Below are 25,257 nucleotides of genomic sequence, written 5' to 3'. Positions count from 1 at the left end.
ATTTTATAAAATGTAAATAAAATAATTTTTATAAAAAGATCTCTTTTAATATCTCGAAAAAATATCTCTTTTTATATAGACATATACATTTATATGTTATATATGTATTTACGCGAACTAATATGAAAATTTCTTTCCAATAATAGTAATAATAATAATTTCTAATTTGTTTTCTGTATATAAGTTAATGCCCCATATACATATATCGTAAAAATACATGTTAATTTGAAATCGAAATTTATGTAGTAAATATATTTTTGGTAAAAATGACTAACACGATATTCAAAATAAGACATTCGGTCGTTGCATTTTTTATTATAAAAAGAAACATACAAAACACTAAACATAATATTTCGAAAGTAACATTTCATGAAAATAAACTATTGTTTTTAAGTGATTATCATGGAGTTATTATTTGTTCTTAAAAACTAATGTTTGTACGATCAACACAATGTATTAAACTATATCTAAGAATACACATCTCACAAATCACGTATCATACTACATCAACGAAAAATAGCATTATATGATCTTATACATAACTTATAATTCTAAAGAGGTACATAGTAGTCCAGTCTGGTTCGTTTCAGTCAAACTTACTATTACTTGTTAATCTTCTTTAAAGGATACTATTAAACATATTAAGCTTTAATGAATAGAAAATTCTTTGTACCTCTGACTTATGGAATAAAGAAACAAAGTATACTACCTTGCTCCTAACAATAATACCAAAAAGCATGTAAACAAAAAAAAAGACGAAACTTTTCTACCACGCGTCTTCAGGCTCGACTGTTACTTCCGGCCTCATTGGTGTAGGTGACATATACACTGTTTCAGCATATCCGTTTATATACTGTACAAAAAAAATATACATTATTATTCATTTTTTAAATACTACTGCATATTTATCATATAAAATATAAATTACATATACAATTATAGTATAATAATGGAGACATAATTAAAAGTTACACACCTCTCGAATATCTCCAATTCCGTATCTGCCTCTTCCTGGCGCACAGGTTCTCCTCATATGTTCAGTCAGCAAACATTCTGGAACAGGTTGTTCTGCTTGTTTCAATATTTTAACAAGATCTTCACGTAGTGGTGCATCATCGTCAGGTTCAAAAAAGGAAGTCGCCCTTCCTCGGTTTCCTACACGACCAGTTCTTCCAATTCGATGAACATATTCGTCGATTCCCTTTGGTAAATCATAGTTTATAACATGTGATACATTCTTTATATCTAAACCTCTAGCAGCAACAGCCGTAGCTACCAAAACAGACATCTTCCCACTTTTAAAATCAGCTAATGCTTCTTCTCTTTGTCTCTGTAATCTGTCGCCATGAATACTGGTAGTAGGATAATTACTCTCGGACAAGAAGACTGCGATAAAGTCTGCCTTCTTCTTCATTTCAACAAACACCAAAGTACCTTGTAAAGTACCAGCATCGTGTTCTCTTTGTAAAATTTCTTTAAGTAAGTCTTTCTTCTTGCCCTTGACAACTTCGTAAAAATTTTGTTCCACATCTGCACAAGCTCCACCTACAGCACCAACTGCGACGAACAAATAATTGTTTAGAAATCTTTTTGCCAAATGCTGTACTTCATCAGGAAAGGTGGCAGAAAACATTAATGTTTGCCTCTTAATCGTGGGCATGGTCTCATGATCTACAATCCTTTCAATATTAGGTAAGAACCCCATATCTAACATACGATCAGCTTCATCCAATACAAGAAACTGTAGGGAAGAAAACTTAATTCTTCCTCTTTCTACGAAATCCATTAACCTGCCAGGTGTTGCTACAAGTATATGACAACCTGCAGAAAGCTTTCCCCCTTGGTGAATAACAGATGTTCCACCATATGCAACTGCAGTCCTTATAATTGAATTGTATGAAAACTTAGCAATCTCCTGCCATATTTGTATAGTAAGTTCTCGAGTAGGTGCCAGAATAAGAGCTTGTGGTTCACAGTATGCTGAGGATATCCCTAGATCAGCACCTCTTTGTAATAACAGATGTATAATGGGAATTGAAAATGCAGCAGTTTTTCCTGAACCTGTTTGTGCACAAGCCATTAAATCTCGACCATTCATTATAATTGGAAGGGCATTCTTCTGTATTGGAGTAGGTTTTGTGTATCCTGATTTTTGTATATTTTGTACAAGAATGGCTCTAAGGCCAATATTTTCAAAATTTTCTATTTGCTGAGGTGGGTCCTCTCCAGTTACTTTAACACCAATAAAGTCATACTTATCAAAATTTATGCCCATTTCAACACCACTGTTGAATAAGGCTTTTTCATCACTGGGTAAATCTGGTGGAATGTACCGTTCTTTAGGTTTATGTGGCATTTCTGCACAATAATTGTTTTGTACAACTGTATTTTTTGAGCTACCATCTTGGTCATTCTCATTACCACCATCAACATCATCTTCATAATTTTTATTTCTTCTGTAATCATTATTATCATTATCATTTCCATCCCTACTTCTAAATGTACCTCTTCCTCGACCAACCCTTCCTCCTTCTCCTCTGCCTCTGCCTTTCCCTCTGCCTCTGCCTCTACCTCTTCCTTCTACACCTTTTGCTCCTCCTTCTCCGTCTTTTGTCACTTTAGTGGTTACTTTGCAATCATTATCATTATTATCAGATTGCCAAAGGCTGTCATCATTAGATTGATCATTCTTGATATCTTCTTCGTCGTTAGACTCCCACGGATTACTGTTGTGCGATATAAAGCCTCGCCCTTTTCCATAACTACGTCCATTATTTTCATGCTAATATAAAAAATAACAACAATCATTTTTATTATCATAAACTCTTCTAATGTTGAAACTCTAATACTTACAGAAGTTGTAGGTTCTTCAGACCATTCATAAGCCATTGTATCCTACAACAAATTTTATTTTTATTTTACAATAAGAATAGAAGAAAGTCTACGCAATAAACAACAATAATCTAATTTAAAAGACAACAATTAAAAGATAATATTCCAATTTGAAATAGAACAATTTGAAAATATTATAAACAAAATTTAATAAAAATATTCTAAATAATAAATATAATTCGTATACATACATATATTTAGAAAATTACAATTGATATTTATTATGCTTTACTTTTATTTCGAAAACATTCCAAAATACTTTCTGTTACAATCGGTTTACGAGGGCATCAGTTTAAATTAGTAATTCGTGAAAATAGAGATCGATACAAACTGTAAGCTATATCTCTCACAATATAAACACCAATCATATACACAGAACTCCAAAAAAATATTAGAAAACAGAACAGACCGTCTTTTTTTCTTTGACTTAATGATCTCCCTTTGTACTATGGCTTTATTTGTATGCGTTGAAATGCAAAACATATATTTGTAAAACTATTAATTATACACTAATTATAATATTGATCCGGACTTCACTTCATCACTACTTCATCTGTTTTATTTAAGCACATATAAATGTGCAATCAATACTAATTAAATATCTTGTTTTCTAGCGGGTAGTAAATATGATACGCGCATATCGATAAAATAAACCCGGATTACCCGGCAAACACGGCTGATCAATATTAAGCATGAACAAAGCTAGTCTAGTTTTATGATACTTACACTTTGATTGTTAATAGAAGAAAAGAAGCGAAAATTTCAATTAAGCTTACAATTAAGAGAATCGTACGTCGCACAGATCAATATAACAGATAGTTTTCCTTCTGAACTGCCGAAAGACGATTGAAACCACCCAACCGTAAGAGCAGAAATGCTGACTGTATTCGACCGTTGCCAGTACGAACAAAGAGCTGACAGAGCAGCCAACTTAAAGAAAACCGATTCTCGGGAATAAACTATCGAGTTTTGAAGCAGTGCGCATGCGCTATCCACACTGCATTTAGCTTGCTCAACATCGTAGTAAGGCATTAACGAACCTATACCTTTCTCAGATTTACACATACCCACTTCCAATACAAAAATTAATAATTATTTTAATAAATTATTAAAATAATAATTTGTTGAAAATGTTATATTTTTATTAGAAGTATATTAGAAGAATAATTTATGAATAAAAAATTTGACGTAAACAGTTTCTTAAACAAAGGTAACATAATTTTCGTACAAATAAATGATACGATACTTTATAATAATTTTGGAAATCTAAAATGATCTTAATATTTGTATGGTGTTTTTTATAATTGTCAGTAAACATCTTTGGTTTTCATAAAATTATTTCAAAGTTGTATTTTAGTAGTATTTGCTTCTTTATTTCCCGAGTTATTTTACAATGTATATTAAATATTTACATGGTTGATGATATTCTAGTGCCAAAATTGTATTACTTATTACTACAGCAAAGATAAAAAGTATATTATTTATTGTGGAATCTTTTAAGTCGATTGAAGGGAAATATCTATCTAAAAATCAGTTACTTAGATTTAGAAACCATACGAAAACAACTGCTAGAGTCGGTTTAGATAAAAGGCCAATAATATTCAAGGTCAAATTTTCTTTGTATACAATGTGGTTGCAATTTCCTGTCGATTAACTTTTACATAGATATCTTCAGAGAATGTTAAGTTTACAATAGCCGCAAATGATTATAGCATCATAATTATAAATGTTTTATATACCAAATCATTTCTTTCACTCAAATTTCAAAATATATCCTTTATATAACATTAGCATTGCGCACATTCTAGTATAATTTCTATTTTATTTAACAATTTCTATCAACTTGATTACTATGTCTATATTATAATAAAACAAATTATTTAAAACGAAACATACGTAAAAATATTATGTATGCATTAAAAGATAAAGAAAAGCATTTCTAGAAATATCGATATTTATATATAGTATATTCTCAGTGCCAGTTGATAATATCTTTTTGTCACCTAATAAAACTTTAAATAATAAATAAAAATTGTATATTATCACTAAAAATAGCTGCTATTTTACTATTTGTTCAAACTTTTATTGATCTTATTTTCGTAATTTTTACATGGTATCATAAAAATAATTATTTAGTGAATGCCACCTTTCTAGTTTGCTGTGATGATTGTGAAAATTTATTGTTAGTTAAATCATTACCATTACATTTTTATTTATACTTAGGAATATAAGTTGAACTTTGATTCTTATATAACACTTTCATGTAACAATGTTACCTCTTAATGAATATTTGCAGAAATATTTTACTTTAACGTTTACAAATATACAGGCTTAAAGATAATATCACAACATAATAGATAAGATCGCAACACCTTTCTAGTGGAATTTTGCCTTTTTTCACATCATTTCAGGGAAGGAATATCTACATACTTGAGAAAGCAAACAAATGTATACTGATTTTTAACATTAATAATGTTATAAATTGATTATCAGAATAAGTAAGATAATAAAAAAAAATGAAATAAAATAAAAATAGTTTTTTTAAACGCATTTTAATGATATTAAAATTCATAACTTTTCATGAGCCATTATGAATTATTCGTCTAAAATAATTTTTTACAATTCCATCGGTGAAAGAATTCCTTGCTAAACTGTTATTTATATTTTAGATGGATGTTCTCTTTTCATTTCTAATCACTAACAATGTATAACTGTAACGTATATGCTCTTGTATTCTTATCTTTGCTGTAAAGACAGTTAAACTTATATGCATAAATAAAATAATTAAAGGTAGTAATATATATGGTTCATGCACTACGTTTATTATATAAGCATTAAATTATGAAAATTAAATTAGAAAGTAAAATAACAAATTATTTCATTTATTTACTTGCAAATAAAATAACGAAATTCATTGATCATTTTAGTATCTTAACATAATATATAAATATTCATTAGATCAATATTGACTATTATTTAAAATTTCATTACACAGCGCGAAACATCAAAAATAGATATCTTATTTTAAACCTCTGAAAGCTGATGTCTGAAGAATAATTTTTCTCTTTTTCAATGCCACAAAATATCTAATGTAAAATATACATTCTATTTTAACTTGTTCAATCTTACATTCATATTAAATTATCGAATCTTAAACATCTTTTAAATTTTAGTTGCATTACTAAGACGTAATTAAAGAAATACAATTTTAGTGAAAAGTTTTACTTTCTAATTAATATAACGAGTACATACTTTGCTTTGAACACTTTGAGTATCTTTTGTATATCATATATAGCCTATACAATTTTACCTCTTCGAATTTCTTATTAATGTATCAATATCGGCAGTTTGCTAATTACATTGTAGCAAGATCGAGAGCATCTTGAAAATTGACGTCATTGATACAGCAAAACCGTGATCACATTTCTACTATGAATCTGCTTGTCTCGGATCATGCAATTCATCATAACGATGCATACACGTTAATCCGTACAGCAAGATAAAAGCGCTAAACGCAGCGCACATGTATCAATGACAATGAATAAGACAAAGGAATGCGTGAAAGAGAAAAAGTATAGCAGATGTACCATAGTAGCAGCTGTAGGGCTAGTTTTCAGTACGTACAATTATGTATCTATTGTGGTTTTCAAACATTCGGTTTATTGAACGAAACATCAAGACACAATGATTCTTATTAAATAATATTTGGATACCGCAGTGTTTAAGAGATTATTGCTTTATTTATTTATTTATGACAGCGTTAGAATCGTTTGTTTTTTAATATATCACAATATTTATTTCAGTTGATAAAAACGTACACCTTATTTCTTTAATGCGAACACTTTTTAGCATAATAAGCGATGAACCGAATACTGGTGAAGCTTAACACAAATTGCAACTTTACTTCTAATGTATTTCGATCAGGATAATTACGCATTTCAGTAAGATTACCCATTGGAAAAGATGTTTGAAGATAAGATTATTAAAAAAGGTATAAATGATTTAAAAAGAAAGTTGAAGTGGATGAAAAAAGAGAGAACACGTTTGTTCTAATAATAGTAATATATATCTATGTACATTGATATAAGAACAAAAGATCTATTAATTTCTATTATGTAACCTGTTTTCTATAACTATCTGTTAATCCATTTAAGAATCGAATTCTTGTTTAACTTTCGAAAGAAATTACTTTTTATCAATTATCTACAATAGACGCATTTCTCGGATGATTTTTTGAAGGAAACATAAAGCATTAATATTTAAGATCGGCTTTTCCTAAAACAAATACATTTATCCTTTAGTTAATTAATGAAATATTGGAGTACAATATTGCCTATGCGTAACTGTATAAACTGGGTGAAATTTAACTAAATTAGATTAAATAAAGAAATACTTGTAATCGTAAAAGCTTTGATATTTTTTTGATTATGTATTGCAAACACTGACTCATGTAAATTAGCCTGCAGGTGTATGAAATATTATGAAGAAAGAGAAGGGATTAAGGTTCATAATAATTAGAAATGAAAAGTAGAAATAATTATTATAAACGGAAACAAGTACATAAACGATAGTAAATACAAAAACTCGTGTAGGGTTTTTAACATATGTATTCTTTTCAAATCAATTGTTCTTTGTAACAACGAAGTAACCATCTTTATACCCAAATGGCACACGGTTGACTCACGTGTTCTTTGCGTCCTTGAATAGTAGTAAAATAAACTTCGAACCCATTTGTCTACCTTTTTGAAGTGCGCAGAGAACGTAAATGCAATAGTGTTGTAAACTTCCAATTCTTCATCGGACCAGATGTAGAAAAGTGTATTCAGTGTTGAGATTTGCTGTAAAACATTCTTAGAAAAGTTTACATAAAAGCTAGGAATAGGTACCTTATTATAAAAAATATAATAGAGAATTAGTAATTAAAGGGAAAACCAACAAAATTATTAAGTTACAAACTTCCCTAAAAATAGTTCATGACAATAAATCACACCACTGAATATTAATTATCTATAATACATATAACATTTATATCTCTTAAATTCGTATGATTTTAACGAATACTCACATTTAATCAAAACTCTTTCGGATCGTTTCCAAATTATTTATTGCATAAATTTATTAAAATGCAACGAAAGCGTAGCAAAGATTTTAAGACAAAAGTAAAAAGACGTTTATGTTTTCTTATTAGTTCCATAAGTAAAACAAGCCTTAATAGCTAAATGTGAAATCGTTTATACATGAATGAATAAAAGCGTAGTAATTGACTTGATTTAGTAACAAAAACAATGATACTGATACGATAGTGATAAATATTCATATCTTCGTGAATCAGCAACTTCTTATATAGCGCTAATATATATACGTTCGATATATTATACAACATTTTTTATAATAATATGCATAATATATGGAGGAAAAGTTTCTACATATACATGAGTTGAAATATTTTCGTGAACCACTACACGTGATACGTGATAGTACCATTGAAAAGGATATACGAGACATATGGTCACGTTTAAAATAAACAAATGATATATCCCGATGAAATCTTTCTGTTTACATATTTCATGGCTCTCTGGAATAGGTCTTATCGCTTAAGGTGACTTAATGGTGAGGCCATGAGAATGTATTATGTATGCTGATCGTTCAGTTAGAAGTTAAAGAATCTAAAGATAAAAAGCTCGAGAAGAAGTGACAAACTAGTTCTTTTACGAGGTTCGATGCTTATAGGAATTTTATCACTTCGTATTAGCGTATTATCGTAGCATTCTATTAAACGTAGCTACAATAATTACAAGAAATGAAAATACCGCGATCTCATTTATATCAGTAATTTGTAAATTGAAATACATCTTGTCAAGAATGAACAGATATTCGGATACATACTGTGTACGTAATACTATATGTAAAGATATTTTTAAACAATGTATAGTAAAACGCATTTACTTCGAAGAAAGAAAAATATCGAAACGAGTCAAAAATATTCATATTATCGCACACGTTCAGCCACCCATTAAGGATAATTATGACGCGCGTTATGTAAGCGTTCGGGCGAAAATGCAAACAGAAACGGTATTGTAGACGTATTAATGCATTATACGTATACGGTATATGTACGAATGTTTACTCGAAACGTGATTTGCATGATTCGCCAGAACGATGAGTAACGGAAGAAGAAGGGGATAGAGCGATTACTGCCGCGGTAGAGCACGACAATCCTCTTCTGCTATCCATGGCTTAAAGCTAGGACTCGAACGAGTTTCGCGGACACGTACGCCTGGCTATTGCCACATGTGCATACGGGAACGCGGCTGTATTCGCATATGTGTGTCACAAGCCGGCAAGTGACTCATTCCCTTCTTTTGCCATTGCATCTCGTCAGCCGATCGTAATAATAGAACGAAATTGATTCACTCGCCTCACCGGTGATTCGTTTCGTAGCTAGATACTTACCCCGCAGATAGAATAAAGATATCGTTTATCTGCTATTTCTAGTACTTCTTTTATTATAAAACGATATACGATCGCTTGAGCGAGATACTTTGAGCATCATAGAGAAACAATTGGGACAGTTTAATAAAATTCAATTTGCTTTGACGCTTGAAGCAATTAGGACGAGTCTCGGTTTATTGGGTTACTGGACTACTCGAATTGTCTTAATAAATATGGCTTGTTTGAAACATTTAAACAATGAAGATATAAATATAAATATAAGCAATTGTATTTTGTTAATATAGCAATTATCTAAATGATAAGCGTATCTGATAATGATCTTGCTAAAGCTGGTCTTAGATTTTATTGTTTAGGAATTTCTATATAAGCATCGAAAGAAATGTATTTCTATTATTAGTAATGAAAAAATTTTTCTTTCAACAGGAATTATGATTCCAAAAAAAAAAAAAATAGATACGAATCAAGCCTAGCAAACTGTAAACATTTTCTTTCTGTATAATAATTTTCTAATTACTCCAGAAACGTCATATTATACATTACATCTATCTTTGATTAATTATCTGATTAAAGTGCTCTAGAATATTAATATCTATAAATGACGTGCACTTATGCAAATGTTAAATTTGTAATCACGCGAATTGAATATCAAATAAAGTCACAGTTCCGTTACATGATTCAGTAAAATTTATTTTTATCTATTGTAACAATCAGTTGCTCAAGATAGAATGAAATCTCAGTAATGCGTAGCAATTTAACACTGTAAATAAATAAATAACTATATAGTATTACATGCTCATAATTCGCATTCATTAATTTTCGTCAAATTGTGTTTTTCGACAGCGAAAAGAATTTACCTGCTAATTTAAAATTTGCTCCCATAAATAGTTTTTGTATTTATTGATATAATAAATCTTACGATAGAAGGTATGCGGTGTGTGCAATCTGTTTGTCGTTGCTGCTCTTGTTACAACTTACGGGAGATAATAATTCAGGAGAATTGTTCAGTTTCATAGCCGCATTAGTACAATATTGGTCTTATTAACGTATATCGATCGATTTGTAACATCGAAATAGCTTCTAATTTGTGTTTAAATACACTCCACATTAACAATTGTAGATAAGCTATTAATATTGTAGATATTAATAGTAACTTAATTATAATTATAATTGAAATAATCATCCTTCGATCTCAATAGAACATTAATTTTGTGGAATTATTTTCTTTTTTGGAACTTCTACGTGGATACATATTTTGAGCAATTATAAGAAAAGAAGATTGAAACTCAGAAAAATAATATACATATATGAAATTTGACCAAAAGTGTGTCAAGAACTGTTAACAAATATTTGAGACGTCAAGATCTTTGTTGAAAGACGTTTGTCATGAATTGGTAAAGAAGATCTTAATTGTAGAATATGAAACTATAATGTCTCGCGTGACATCATTCCAGTCCCAATTCTCAGAGATCTTTGTTTACTCAGAACAACTCATTTATGCAGCGGTTGTCAAATTTATGCTAAGTTAGAAATTATATGTATCAAGAAGTATATATCAAGTATTACAAATGTAAAATTAACTTGCTTGTAATAATTCATATCATTCTGCAACAGATATATAGTTAAATATTCTTCTACTAAATTTATTATTAAATTTAATAGAAAACGACGTAGAGATATTTTTATATCTTATATATTTTATTTTTATATTTTATAGAGATATTATATACTCAATCGATATGAATGAATGATAAAAATTAGTATGTTTATGCGTTAGTGATATCTTTGCAAAGAAGAATTATACTTTAGAATAATCTTTTTCAGGAAATTTATAGGTCATTTATAAATAACGAAAAGAATTATTTTAGATGGAACTATAAACATTATTTAATCACGAAGGAGAAACCTAATTTTTCCAATCATTTAATGGAGAATAAATTCTTCGTTAATATTTTTTAATACTACTACACTTGACTATATTATCTATGTTTAATGATTTCAACTAACTGTAATGTAAATGGCTTTTACATAACAAACAACTGACTTCAAAGCAAATGAATTTTATATAAAAATTGAACGTTGTTAATTTTTTTATTATCTTCATCGTGAATTTCAATAAATAGTGAAAAATCCTTAAAAATCATGTGGCGAAAATAATTTTATACTTTGTGCTTGCAAGACAATCAGAAACCATATTTTTCTTTACGCTTTAATCTTTCTCTCATTAAAAATACCTTGATTTTGTTTTATTTTATCGTTAATTTCATTAATAAGATATCGCACAAAGCTAATGAAATTTAATGTTTATAATCTTCATTAGATAATATATGTGGACTAGACAAGTGTGAACAAAAGCAAACATGATTCTAATCATGGATTTACATCACAAAAACTTAAATAGCATAAATACGTATATATGTATTACGCATGTATTCTTATATTGGAAAGTTAAGTATTACCTAGTTAATTACCCAGTATTAAGATAGATCTTAATGAAAAATACAATTATCAAAAATACCGGATGTTCGATTGATAAATTTTAATGTTTATTTAATACTCTAAGCTAGAAAAATTTATCGAATGTCCAGCTGGACAAATTGTAAAGTATAAATTAAAAAAAAGAAATGTAATATTGTATTGAATTTGCACAATTATTTTAGTTTCACGAGATTTAACTGTTTCATTAGTTGACTTCATCAAAAGAACAAAGTACTCCACTTGCTATGTAGATATCTCACGTCTTACTTACATGATCTCTTTTTATGTTTAAATAAAAAATTGCACTGTAGTTAGGTTATTCTATTATGTAATATAATAACGTTCCAGATACTAACATTTACGTTGCAAAGTTTCTTTTCTTCCCGTTTTCATTTTTTCCTTATCCCTCTTTTATTAATATGCTATGATACGTATTGGTATAGTATTCATTTACGACCACAAAAAATGGTCGTACCAATGATATATATATATTATTAGAGTATTTGAATCATAGTTGTTTGATTAGTTTATTTAAAATCACTAATACAATTTTAGAATGGAAATACGATTAAGAGTTTTATGACGATACTGACAGTATCAATTGCTATTTACTATATCATCGCTGACTAAAATCTTATCTTTAATCGTGATTTTACGCGTTCCAGTTGATAACCAAACTGCAACTTCATACATATCGTTTATTCAATCGGCAATTGGATCGACGACACATGGGCAGAGGAATACATTTCTAGTAATTATATCGTATTACTGATATTACAAGTGTTTTTAAACATTGATTTAAACGTCTTTAAATTCTACCAAGGAAAAATTACTATGAAATCGTCTAGGTGCAAAACATTTTTTCGCAATCAAAAATATGTACGTTTTTACGCTACGATTTCTGTTATATGTTTGGAAAGCTTAATATCCTTGTCTCTTTTTTTAGAAGTGTTCTTTTCGTTATAAATATTCATTATTATATGATATCTTTGCATTTTGTATTTCGCAAATTTGAACGCTTAATATACCCATAAAAGTTCGTTTCAGTATGTATTTCGCGGGATATTTTGAAATTTCATTAGCGTCGCAATGAAGTCCGAGGTATCGTGTTTATATCGGTGAAGTTTGAAAAAAAAATTAGAAGGTGTACGTGGAAATTAGAAGATAGTTATTGTAAACATATTTGACAGAAGCCATCAAAGTATTTGATCAGTAAATTGTCCATTTTACATTAATAAGCTTCCTTGTATTTAGTGAAAACAACTTTTCCACTAATTACAATCGTTGCAAAAATACCATTGTATACCTTATGAAAGAGTCGCTTTTATTTAAATATAACACGTATAAAGTACAAATAACACAGCTCTCAATCGTCTTGCATTAAATGCACTAATTTTGTAGTATTTTGTTTTATTAAAGCCAGCTCTATTTTGTTTTGTTAAAACTAACTTCTAATTTCTACCTTAGATCAACCTTACCAACATAAGCGTAATAGCCATGTGTTGTTACAACATTATTAACGTTTCAAAAAGTTTTTTTTATGTAATATGGCCATAAAAATTTTCCTGCGATAACGCATTCATCAAATACTTTCATGATTCATCATACGTGCTTGTTAAAAAATCATTTATTATTTGAAATAATCGTAATTACTATAAAATAACTCCGGCGTAATGAACAATTTCAGTGATTCTTAACGAGAAGATACAGTTTGATTTAAATGATCGATGATTTAAATGATTCGAGAATGTATCTGTTTATGCTACATCGTACGATTTATTGTGCAGTTACATGTGATAACGTTCTGGCCATTTCTTCGAGCCTATCTCTCTCTGTCTCTCTTTCTCTCTCTCTCTCTCTCTCTTCCTGCCTTTTATTTTAAATTACAAATATCATCGCCAATGGTAGGTCGTCGATTCGACGTTATTATGTTGATATCGCGAATGGTTATCGGTTGGAGGACAAACTTGTATAAAACGTTGTGAAGCCCTGTCGTTCTAATTTCGTAATATTGTTTTCTTTACACATTCCACATGACATACTCGGCTAACTAGCATACGGCTATTGAATTCAGCTCGATATTTATGATAACAAGCGTTGGCTATTTGCTTTTCGAGCTTGTCACGAGTCACGTGTCTTACACAGGTGTGTCGTCTTTTACTTCTCTGTCTTACAGTCACGCTTCTATTTGCACGCATAAATTTGCGCTTGTATCGTGATTAATTAACACTTGAACGTCGATGAAATGTTTTGCAACTTTTGCCAAACGCGCGTCGTTCCCTCTCCACACATTAAACTATCGTTTCAAATTATTTTCCATTCAGTCATCGCGCGTACTCATCGTCTTCTGTGTACTCGTATTTCGTGCATTTATCTTCGAAAAAAACGTATCGCCTACGGATTGAAATATCGATAATTGTAACGAGATCTCAGGAAAACCATGTAATAAATTTCGTTTGACGTAAACATAGCATTGAGAACAAAAACATTGTAGCGTCACCCAAAATCAAGTCGGAAACCACCGCTATTAATAGTTACGTGCGCGACCGCATGTGCTTTATTATCACTTGGCGAGGTTTGCGAACAGATATCGCATCCATATTTGAGATGCTTAGTCACGCGACCTCGGTTATTCGAAAGGCTTCTCCTCTATTTAGTTCGCTACAGATGAATTTTGAGAGTACAGGTCTGTGCAAAGTACATCTCGTAACAGCGAAGGAAGGATGTTTCTCGTAGGTAATGAACTTTTTTAAAAAACGATTTCTCAACGATTCCCCTGAAACGTTATCGTTCGTACGATAAGATACTTGATATCTTGATAGACTATTTAGATATTAAGGGGAATACACACCGACACACATGTATATATTTACTTGAAAAAAAAATTGTCGTGTCATGCCTGGAACCTGGTAACGTAAATTATTACGAGCGCTCTTTATTATTATATTATCCCGCTATAAAAATATTTTGCATCCTTGCTTCATGAGACAGCAATTTGGCGATCGCCATTTATCCTTGACAATTTTAAGATGACACAAATGGCTACGAATGAATGTTACGGCAGTTAGATGTAAACGATAAAACGCAAAATTGTCGCATGTGCTGTTTTAATGTCGTATAGCTGCGCTGTAGAAGCGTAAATGTGTCCCGTTTTAATTAGATTCGACGAGCCTATTCTTTCTTTCCAGCATAATAACACCTGGCATAAAAAAAAAGAACGCTTTCTGTGTTTTTAACGTTCGTGTAAAACAGCAGGATATGCAAAACAAAAGGGATAATTACGTACACGCGGCAGATAAGTTTGCAAAACTACACCCACGAACAGCGGTGAAAGTACGAATGACTGTCGGCTGCATACTTATGTAGTTACGTTTCCTTACACTGTTATATCGCGTGATTACGATAGACGAACATTTGCACTATATGTGGGCAAGACGCACGTTAATTGCGCTGATTGATGACCATTTCCATGGAATTGCGGAAAATTTTGTTGAAATAAATCGTGTAAATCGATGGTGTCACATCAAATGTTAAATCCAAATTCTTTCTTTAAATTTGTTTAATTTTGTTACTGACGTCGTTGGATTCTAATGTCGCAAATAGCTCAATTTGCTGTTTAATACATAAAATAAATATTAATTGAAATGAATTACATAAGTAAGATCGTCCCAAATTAAAAGTTATATTTAAGTTCTTTCTTTGTTAATGTTACTTACTAACACGTTTCTTCTTTTTTCAATTTTCAATTTGATATGCAAATCGCTATACTTGGAATACAATTCGTTCTGTCTATTTATCAAAATTAATGACTAACCGTATGTCGTAAAATCGCGCCATTATATAGATACTGGAATTGCATTTGCGCATACGTCAATTAAGCAGCAATATTTACTGCAACTTCAATTTTTCGCGTTTCTTTTATACTGCTGCTAATATCTCGAAGACATTATCAGTAATACTATGTTTTCTCGCGCGCATTTAATTATAAAGAGAGAAGTGAAAGAATGTCATTTTTACGAATAAAAAGAAACGTGACTTTTAATCTGGAAAATTTTATATCGCATGAAAAGATACAACCGCTTTCAAGACAGCCTATTATGTCATTGATAAAATTAGAAGTAACGTAGTAACATGAAAAGTCCATGCTTATGATAAACAACTTTTTTATTTCTTCTAATTACGTTCATCGTTCTACTGAAATCAGCGTTTTGTTCAATTTCATAACATACGGGACGCATCATTAATTTTCATCTTAAAACGTTGTTATTTGTTTATCAGCTTTGATTGCACTCGAGATTACATCCTACAGCAACATATCGTACGATATTCCCAATCAATTTCTGTCTTTCTCGGTTACTTGTTATCTCACTTCGTATAGTAAAAATATAACGTTAATGTCAATAAAAACTTGATTTATCAATTAAATTTGTATGCCATACCTAGAAATGATTCTATTCGTTTTATTCGACAGAGAGTGGCACGTAACGTATCACAAGGAAGTTTCCCACTTTTTTAGAGTACAAGGGTTTATCAGAAAGGACTCTAAAGTCCAATCATAGCGAAGCTGTATAAACGATAAAATATGTTTGAGACCGCGCTAAAACGAACTTGTTTTTAGCAAGGTCAGTTCTCTATTATTTCTTTGCTAATAATGGAACATGAAAAAGAGAAAAATGAGGATACTTGTAATTAAATTGTTCTCTCGTAAATTCTTGATACTATGCTACTGATACGCACGAGAGGAAATGTAACTGTTTCTCCTTACAAATATATCTTGCCATATACGATATAAATATATTATGTAGATACGTGTGTTATACGGAACATTTTGAAATTTTATCAGTACTGAATGAAACTCGACTATCATAGTAGTCGTATTGGTAAAATTTGAAACAAATCTGAAAATATACACAAAAGCTACAGTATATTTAGCGAAAGTATATGTTTCACAGAGACGAGCAGAGTATTTAAACGGTCAAATTATTTATTGTATTAATAAGCTTCGATGGCCTCAGCAAGACCATTTTTATCGCCTGTTATTATATAGTTAAGATTGTTGTTCGTATCGTATACTAATTTTTTATTTACAGTAAATGTCTTGTAACAGCCGTATACATTTTCAGATCGGTTCCTTAAACCAATACGATCCTGACGATCGTAAATAACGAAATACTTCCGTGATAGTAACGTGAAAATGTAGTAAAACTATCTGCTTTGTTTTTATGATAAGTAAATAGATTACAATAGTGTTATATACATGACAATTGCTATCGTTCCTTGACATAGTATTTTTAAAGCGTATAGCTAGATGACTTAACAGATTAACACGAAATACGCTAAGTTACTGATCGATGAACGAATTGTCCAAGGATACGCAGAGTTGACTGTATGACGAATCGGTGGACACGCGACGTAGCCGTACGACGTCGCTCCCACCGTCGTCGGTGTCCGTCCAATGCCGAAGTGAAAAGTGACGCTAGTCACCAGCCTCTTGAAGCGAGTGGTGACGCCCCGCGCCGGGTCAGCCTCTCGGCTACGCGCCACCAACTAAAATACTGTAGTTATGTTTACGCTGCGTTCGCGATCGAATGCCTATCTAACATATCTCGTGATGTCGCGGTAATCGTACGAGTCTAGACGGGCATAATGTGTTCTCCGAGGAGAAATCATTGGCCATGATAGATTCCCGTCTGTGTGCATCTCATCAACGATGAACTATGATTCCGTGAATCTATAATAAATTTTTGTTTACTGACTTGTATCAAATTTTGTATACTCATGCGGTTGTGTGACAGTTTGTGATTCATTAAGTGTTCACTTATTTTAATTCATTAAAATGTGTCGATATAGTGAACAATATCGAATTCGATATTGTTGAACGACTGAAGTGATTATCGATTGAAACATAGTGAATCGTATCGACGAACAAACGGATTCTTAATCGCAAGAATCTAAACTTGAGTTGATAACTGTATCTTTGTCCTTAGCACCGAGCCATTGTTGAATTGCGTGTAAAGAAAGGGGGACACAGTGTAGATATATTTGTGTTTATCTCGGCGCGATTAATATGCACCAGCAGGAGGTAGATTCAATATGCCGCGGAAGATTGTTGTGAAAGAGAGAAAGGAACATCTGGTAAAGTAAAGGTGCTAAAGAGCTGGTTACTACGAGAAAACACATTTACGCCGGCGACGTTCTCGAACATGTACTCCTACACGTATTGTACCGTTTACTGTACCTTGAAAATTCTCGAGATATAGTACCGGTTTATACGTAGATACGTCTAAAGCGAAACGACCGATCAATCGAAGAGAAGGATATATAGTCAGGATATTTCCTGATGTTAAAGCGTATCGATCGAAAACATTGATTTTTGGATTAAGCTCTTCTAGAGCTTAAATGGCGACTATGGGAGTTATCGTATATATACCACGTAGGTAATTTTTTCCCCGAGAATGAGTAATATTTAAACGTATGCATTTGACGTCGACTCATGTTCGACTTATCAGTGATCGGCAAAATAATATCGTGTTTTCATATTTCACGTGCCAGTTTCTTACTTCGTTGTAGACCTTGTCTCATTAAAGATGAACTATGCAAATTGCTATTGTTTGCATTTTTGGCGTCCCGATTATAGTATGTTTATTCATGCCGATTTACGATAGAAAATGTAAGAAGTTATAAATAATATTCGAGACTGCTTGATTTTGTCGTAAGAAGGAAGAGAGAAACGTAATATGCGCGAGCTTTGGAATTCGTATATATAGTTAGGTATATACATAGTTCACAATGTGCAGAGTATATCACGTGTTTGATATGCCATCGACCTACATGTACTCTGGATTAACTCTGTGACCAGCATTGAATCTATTGAACTCAAATAGCGTTCGACTTAAGCACTTAAGCGATATTTAAAGACTGAAATTACGTGTTTCTTGAATAAGAATGATGTTATATCATAATACGCTTTTCATTTATAGGTTCTATTGAAAGGTGAATTCGTTAGTCTGATAGCTTATCGCTGAGATCGAAAGTGCTGAGTCACGACAATTTAACGATTTACTCTGTGCATTCTTACTATATTTTTTCTTCTTGCACCTCATATTTTTTCATGCTTACATCGCTATATATAACGGATAGTCTGTTATTGAATATATTTCAGCGCATTAAATGAAAAATGATAAATAGCAAAATTCGAATGAGTATAACAAGCCTAGTCTGAACCATTAAGTCATACTACATATATGTATCATTTCATGTATGTTAATAGTGCTCGCTTAATACAGCACATATTTCAATGGATATTTCAAGACAGACGTAATAACTTTTAAATGTAATTTAATTGTTATGCTAAAAGTTATCCGTTTACTGAAAATGTAATATAAAATCGCTTTAATCGAAAGCATTAATTCTTTTATTTGTGCTATAGTTTCAAATGCAATGTACGTATATAGTACGTACAGTAGTTAAATATATAATAATATATATATATTATGCAGCGAATATACGACTAATCAAATGTTAAATCGCACAGGCATCTGATCTATTCGTTGGTAATGTGAAACCATTATTATTCCTAGCAGTATAATTTACATATTTCTTCTTGAGGCAAACAAACTTACTTGAGAAACTTGCATGAATAAGGACAATGTATTGAAAAAATCAACAATTTAAAAATATATCGTAGCTCTTATCTGAGATACGTATATAGTCGTTAGTATAGTGAGGAGTAAAAAAAAAGAAATGGTAATAAAGCATTGTGTTTCTTTTCGCAAAATTAGTTGATAAGAACGAATGAAACTTGATCTTAGTCACGTACGATTCTGTTGCAGCTGAATATGCTGAATGTTTCTAAGAAACGCGGTATCACTGTACCAGCGCATCTTAATCTCTTTGAATGCAACGTTCCTGCGTTAATTTCTTGTCATATATCTGGCATGGATTCTACAGCCGATATTGACTTCTTTTTTTAATTTTTATCTTTTTCGCAATATGTTATTCTCCGATAAACTTGTCAAGTTGTGTTTATTTTGTATATCTATATACGTATGTATATTTGATAAAATTTACTAGTTATCTTATGTTTAAATTATTGATTCATACGTATATCTAGTATTGGTAATAATTTTGATTCGTTGAATAAATATATAGAATATGTTTCGATAAGTTCATTCTAAATTAAACTAGGGCAAGTAGAATCGATAACATGTGAAATAAACATATTCTTATACATATTTCTTTCATTTATCGTATAATTTTTCACGATTTCTTGATTTTATCTTCAAGATATAGCGCATATTAATAGGCATGGTTGATCAAGAAGTAATGCACGCGACCAATAGACCTTGAGCTTGAGCCTTCCTCTTCTTACGGCATGTGTATTTTCACACTGTTCGTTAAATGAAATATATACATGCACTGTTTCTCAAGTAATTATTTAATAAAATCATTCGAATGTTTCTCATTACACACAACTGTTTCATTTGCACCATAACTTGACAACTTTAGTAAAAATAAATATTATTTCTGCAAAAATAATTACACACAATTTATAAAATGTAATTTATAAAAATGTACTATTATAAATTTAATATTCCATCATTTCATGTATGTTAATAGTGCTTGCCTAATACAAGACATATTTCAGTGGATATTTTAAGACAGACTTAATAATTCCTAAATATAATTTAATTGTTGTAGATGACGCTTAAAATTATCCGTTTACTGAAAATGTAATATAAAACCGCTTTAATTAAAAGAATCAACTCTTTTATTTGTGCTAAAATTTCAAATGCAACCTACGTATATAGTACACTTTTCCACAATTATTAATGTATCTATAGGCTTCATTGTTAAGCAAAATTGTAAGTCAAGTAAATAAGGAAATGCAAGACCGATCATTTCATAAAATTGCCTTTTCATATTATCATATACATATTATCATTTCATAAAGTAGTCTTTATTTTCATATTTATATTTTTGCCTTAATTCTCTCTCTCTCTCTCTTTCTGGTTCTACAAAAAATCCTTTTATTAGATAAATTTAATTATAGTTATGCGATTTATATTATAACTTAAATGACATTAATATAATATAGAATGATAACATATTATTGTTAAAATAAAATGTTGCAGGCATGTATACCATGCGCATGCTAGATAATGGTAACAACAACGCTTCTGGTCCAACGGGAGCAGCAGCCTTGTCAGGAGTTCAGACAGCTGGTGGTACGACCTCTTCGGCAACAGGAGTTACGACACTTCCGGGTGTAACAGACGAAAGGATGGATGCATCCAGTGATAGTGCTGTCAGCAGCATGGGCAGCGAACGTGTACCATCCCTTTCGGATGGCGAGTGGATGGAAACTGGATCTAATTCTAGCCATACACAAGCTGATTCTCATTATACTATGGATTATGCTAGGTGATTAAATTATATTGAAATAATGGAACAATTTCAATAGAATGTTATTTACCAATCGGACAAATTGATAAGTAATTTCTATATTTTGTATTGCAATCTCGCTTCTTGTTCGAATTAACGTTATTACTGAAATTTGTATTAAATGCTCTTACATAATAAAAACAAGATGATAATGAAACAAATAAAGTTTCGCAATATAATTTTACAAATTACAATAATTAATAATTGATCATGTAAGATACGACTGTCGCAAGTTACAGTTTTTCTAAGACTATATAATTTTGTCGATAAATGAAAGTAAATGACGTAAATTGTAAATCATAATATTAATAATGTTTATGTAATTATATTAGTCATTTTGTTATTAGCAAATACCGTATGTCATACGACTGCAGCTATTCCGTTTCTGGAAGGAATGCTGGTTCTCCAAGATGTCAAACAGAGCGTACAATGCCTCCAGTTGCTCAAAAAAAACATCAGATGTTTGCAAAACGATACTTCCAGGAGCAAGGAACTGGTTAGTTTATATATATATATAAACAATCGATACAATGTGGCATCGTATGTAATTTAGATTTAATGGATTTTACATCTATTTCTCATACATGGCAGGTTCGCCTCTCGGAGCTACAGCACATCCTACCACTCCAATGAAATATGAATATGAATCGCACACAGTCGGTGCTGGGGCACCAGGAAATGCCTATTCTGGTCCGATCGAGGGTGCAGCTGGGCCTCAACCTGAAATAAAATATAGTTGTAGTGTAGATTTCAGTCGTCATCAATCAGGTAAAACTGATTTCTGAGCTTCTGAATATTCATATCAAATAGATATTTCATAGCTTTACCTTACAGGACTCTAAGACGATAAAATATTTTAAATAAAATGTATTACGTATTATTTAAATAAGCTGAGTAAGATGTGTCAGGTATTAAGCATAATAATAATTGCTTCTTTTTTATATCATCAGGACGTTCAGCTATAGAACACGTTCATCATAATCACACGTACCATTTACCTGCAGAAAGTTCCGGATCTCTTCAACGTCCAGTTTCTCGTGACAAAAAAGGTGAACTGTATAGATCAAACTGGCAACATGATTGTTGCATACTTTAATAATATTATAATGTAATAATACTGTATTATTAATTTTAATAATTAAAAGATATTATTAAAAATATTAATAATATTAATAACATTATAATATACTTTAATAATATGTAATATTTATAATTCAATAGTATTACATTTGTAATCTTCGTTAATGTCTTTTTTAGTACGTAAAAGTGATAGCGAGGAACACCTAACTAGAGATGAGAAAAGAGCAAGGGCGTTGAACGTCCCTATTCCGGTGAATGATATTATTAATCTACCAATGGACGAATTTAACGAACGTCTTAGTAAATACGATCTCAGTGAAGCACAATTGTCTTTGATACGTGACATTAGAAGACGGGGCAAGAACAAAGTTGCCGCCCAAAACTGTCGCAAGCGTAAGCTAGATCAAATCATTAGTCTTGCTGACGAAGTAAAGGAGATGAGAGACCGCAAGATGAGGCTTATTCGTGAACGAGAATTCATGCTTATTGAAAGACAACGTGTAAAAGACAAATTTAGTCAACTTTATCGTCATGTATTTCAAGTTAGTATATTCTATTAGTTATTTATTTTGCAAATAAATTGGAAATTCAACTTGTAAATAATATAAGTTAATAATTGAATGTAATATTATTCGTATATTAAAATTAAAAACAATTTTACCATTTAATTTACAGTCCTTGCGCGACCCTGATGGCAATCAATATCATCCCTACGAATACAGTCTTCAACAGTCTGCCGATGGAAATGTGTTGTTAGTGCCAAGGAACCAGACAAATCCTCACCATCCACGTCCTACAACAATGGAACCAAAAACAAAACCTGATCCTGAACATAAGGAATGAAATTATCAAGAAATCACGTTTTAAAACGTTTGGGAAGAGGAACTCTATTTTCTTCATATACCGGTTGCACTTTTGCGAACGAACATAAAGGCGGTGCTGAGATGAAAAATCATTTACAATTTTAAATACCACAATGAGGAATTTGCGTAGAAAGCTTATTGCTTAATACTGATATATTTCACACATGTTCAAATAAATGAAAAAATTTTCAAAAGTTTTGCAGAAACTCACATTGAGTCTCACGTTTCTTTACGACTGAAGAATAACCATCAAACGTAAGAAGTGTCGATTGTACATATAGTTATATAGCATAAATAAATCAATAAACAATATAAATAGAAAAAAAGTAGACAACACTTATAAAAGTCTGCGTTATATTTCTTAATGTAAAATTTTTATTTATTATTTTAAACAACGATATTATTATGAGTTGATTTACAATCATGAATTCATTTAAAAAAAAAAGAATCATATTATAAAATTTGTTAAGCGTCACTTTTTTTCTATTAAAATTCAAGGGAACACTATAATAATAATCCAATTAAAATAATTTTCTTACAATTCTCTTTTGTTATTTTTATAACACAAGTGTGTTTTAATCCTAAATGCATGTATATGTACATGTATGTTTTTTACGCACCGTGGGTATATTACATATACTTACATTTTTATGAAGAGGATTTAATGCGTTTCGATGCAGTTGTTTCAGTTATGAATATATATACATATGATATATATTTGATATATAACTGATGTAGGTGTTAACTATCTACGATCACATCGAAATATGATTATTCAACATAATTCGTGTCTGTTAAATTAAATCACTTTCAAAATTATATAAACTTGCCAAACTTCATAAATATTTGCATATTTTGGTAGGAATAAAAAAGGGAGTTACATTGAGTTTGTTATACATAACTCAATAGGGAAGAAATAAAATATATCACAAATATGCAATGCTAGAGAAATAAACATTTGTTGGACAACATGTTTGTAATTTGCAATGATAAAAAACAGGAATGCAAAATTAAACTTGCATTTATTAAATTGGAAATTAAATGAAAGAAACAATTTAAATAATAAAAAATGTGTGTTAAAGCATCGAATAATATATATTGTTCTATGAACTGTTTAGTGTTCTGTACAGTAAACTGCTCCAAAAATGTTAAATTTCAGTCCGTTCAAATGAAATATTAACGATAAATTGTAATATAAAGTGGGGAGATATCTAGTAATTATTGTGACTATGTGGATACTTTTAACACAACGTATTGTACTGCTACAATATTAATAATAGTATTGTTTGAAACATGAACGAAAACATAACAAATACACATATTTTTATAAAGTAAGGGACGAATAAAGTTTAGGTATTTCACATTTGTCTTTGTATATATATATTAATATAGTTAGAATAATTTTCTATAAATATTATACATATATAAATATCGAACATATGTATTTATGTATATACATGTATATGTATAAATACATATATGCAGAGTAATAATTGAGATATATGTTATAAGATTAAAAATGAAAAAGAAATACTGTTTACGCCGACAATTTATAATAGTCATGTCTTTATTAACATTTACATACACAATTGTATTTATATTATTGGGTGTAGGCTGCCTTTACGTACTGTATTTAGCGAGTGGAGATCACATTGTTAAGAATTGCTGCAAAAAGAATAATTTACAATTACTCTGTTCGTGAATTGTACAAACGAACTAGATTTATACACCTCAATTCCATCTGATCACATTGTCATTTTAAGATCTCCTATGTCATTAAATTTCTATATTGTATAAATAAAGCTGAATAAACCTTTGGGGAAATTACTGTATACATTTTAATATAATATGTGCATGATACTTGTCCATCTTCATGCTATTTTTGAAAAATTAAGAATTTAAAAATAAAAATAAAACTGTGAAAGCTGTTACCCATGTAATTATAATGCTGATAAACGAAAATAATTTTTACAGTAAAAATATTACGTAATATATTTCTATATGCAAAAGTAACATAGGTTTTTTAATATGAACAAAAGTTGAAATTTTA

General features: G+C 30.5%; 2 protein-coding genes across 9 annotated transcripts in view; one reads left to right on the top strand and one right to left on the bottom strand.

Moving 5' to 3' along the window:
- The window catches only part of LOC100645181 (segmentation protein cap'n'collar), a 111,342-nt gene extending 86,303 nt beyond the window's left edge, over positions 1–25,039 (top strand). For 5 of the 6 annotated variants that reach the window (XM_012311294.3, XM_003393311.4, XM_012311297.3 and 2 more), the window contains exons 8-13: positions 20,955–21,243; positions 21,612–21,760; positions 21,856–22,032; positions 22,215–22,313; positions 22,522–22,886; positions 23,020–25,039. In XM_012311294.3, coding sequence (XP_012166684.1) covers positions 20,955–21,243; positions 21,612–21,760; positions 21,856–22,032; positions 22,215–22,313; positions 22,522–22,886; positions 23,020–23,187 — 1,247 coding nt within the window. In that variant the 3' untranslated portion in view covers positions 23,188–25,039. Of the gene's footprint in view, positions 1–20,954; positions 21,244–21,611; positions 21,761–21,855; positions 22,033–22,214; positions 22,314–22,519; positions 22,887–23,019 lie in introns of those variants that run through there. The other variant, XM_020864522.2, reaches the window with a different exon arrangement.
- LOC100645309 (ATP-dependent RNA helicase vasa) lies at positions 282–3,822 on the bottom strand. Of its 3 annotated transcripts, none has more exons than XM_003393313.4 (4): positions 3,669–3,822; positions 2,854–2,895; positions 977–2,782; positions 282–853 (listed from the first exon to the last, which is right to left on the bottom strand). In XM_003393313.4, the coding sequence occupies exons 2-4, from the start codon at positions 2,887–2,889 to the stop codon at positions 767–769; spliced, it is 1,929 nt and encodes a 642-aa protein (XP_003393361.1). In that variant the 5' UTR covers positions 2,890–2,895; positions 3,669–3,822; the 3' UTR covers positions 282–766. The 3 variants fall into 3 exon arrangements, with proteins under 3 accessions (XP_003393361.1, XP_003393360.1, XP_048260863.1); XM_003393312.4 differs by having other exon boundaries at positions 3,619–3,819; XM_048404906.1 differs by lacking the exon at positions 3,669–3,822 and adding an exon at positions 3,302–3,540.
- Positions 25,040–25,257: the final 218 nt, after the last annotated feature.

Source organism: Bombus terrestris, chromosome 1 (assembly GCF_910591885.1).
Source record: "Bombus terrestris chromosome 1, iyBomTerr1.2, whole genome shotgun sequence".
NCBI lineage: Eukaryota > Metazoa > Arthropoda > Insecta > Hymenoptera > Apidae > Bombus > Bombus terrestris.
Note: the sequence above shows the minus strand (reverse complement) of the source record. Positions and strands in the feature narration are given on the sequence as shown.

What these genes read in the sequence shown, in the direction of transcription:
- LOC100645309 (XM_003393313.4), bottom strand. Translation starts at nt 2,889, where the DNA reads ATGGCTTATGAATGGTCTGAAGAACCTACAACTTCT. An exon ending in CTGAAGAACCTACAACTTCT is followed by an intron (nt 2,783 to 2,853) that starts GTAAGTATTAGA and finishes TTTTTATATTAG; the next exon opens with CATGAAAATAATGGACGTAG. An exon ending in GAATTGGAGATATTCGAGAG is followed by an intron (nt 854 to 976) that starts GTGTGTAACTTT and finishes TTTTTTGTACAG; the next exon opens with TATATAAACGGATATGCTGA.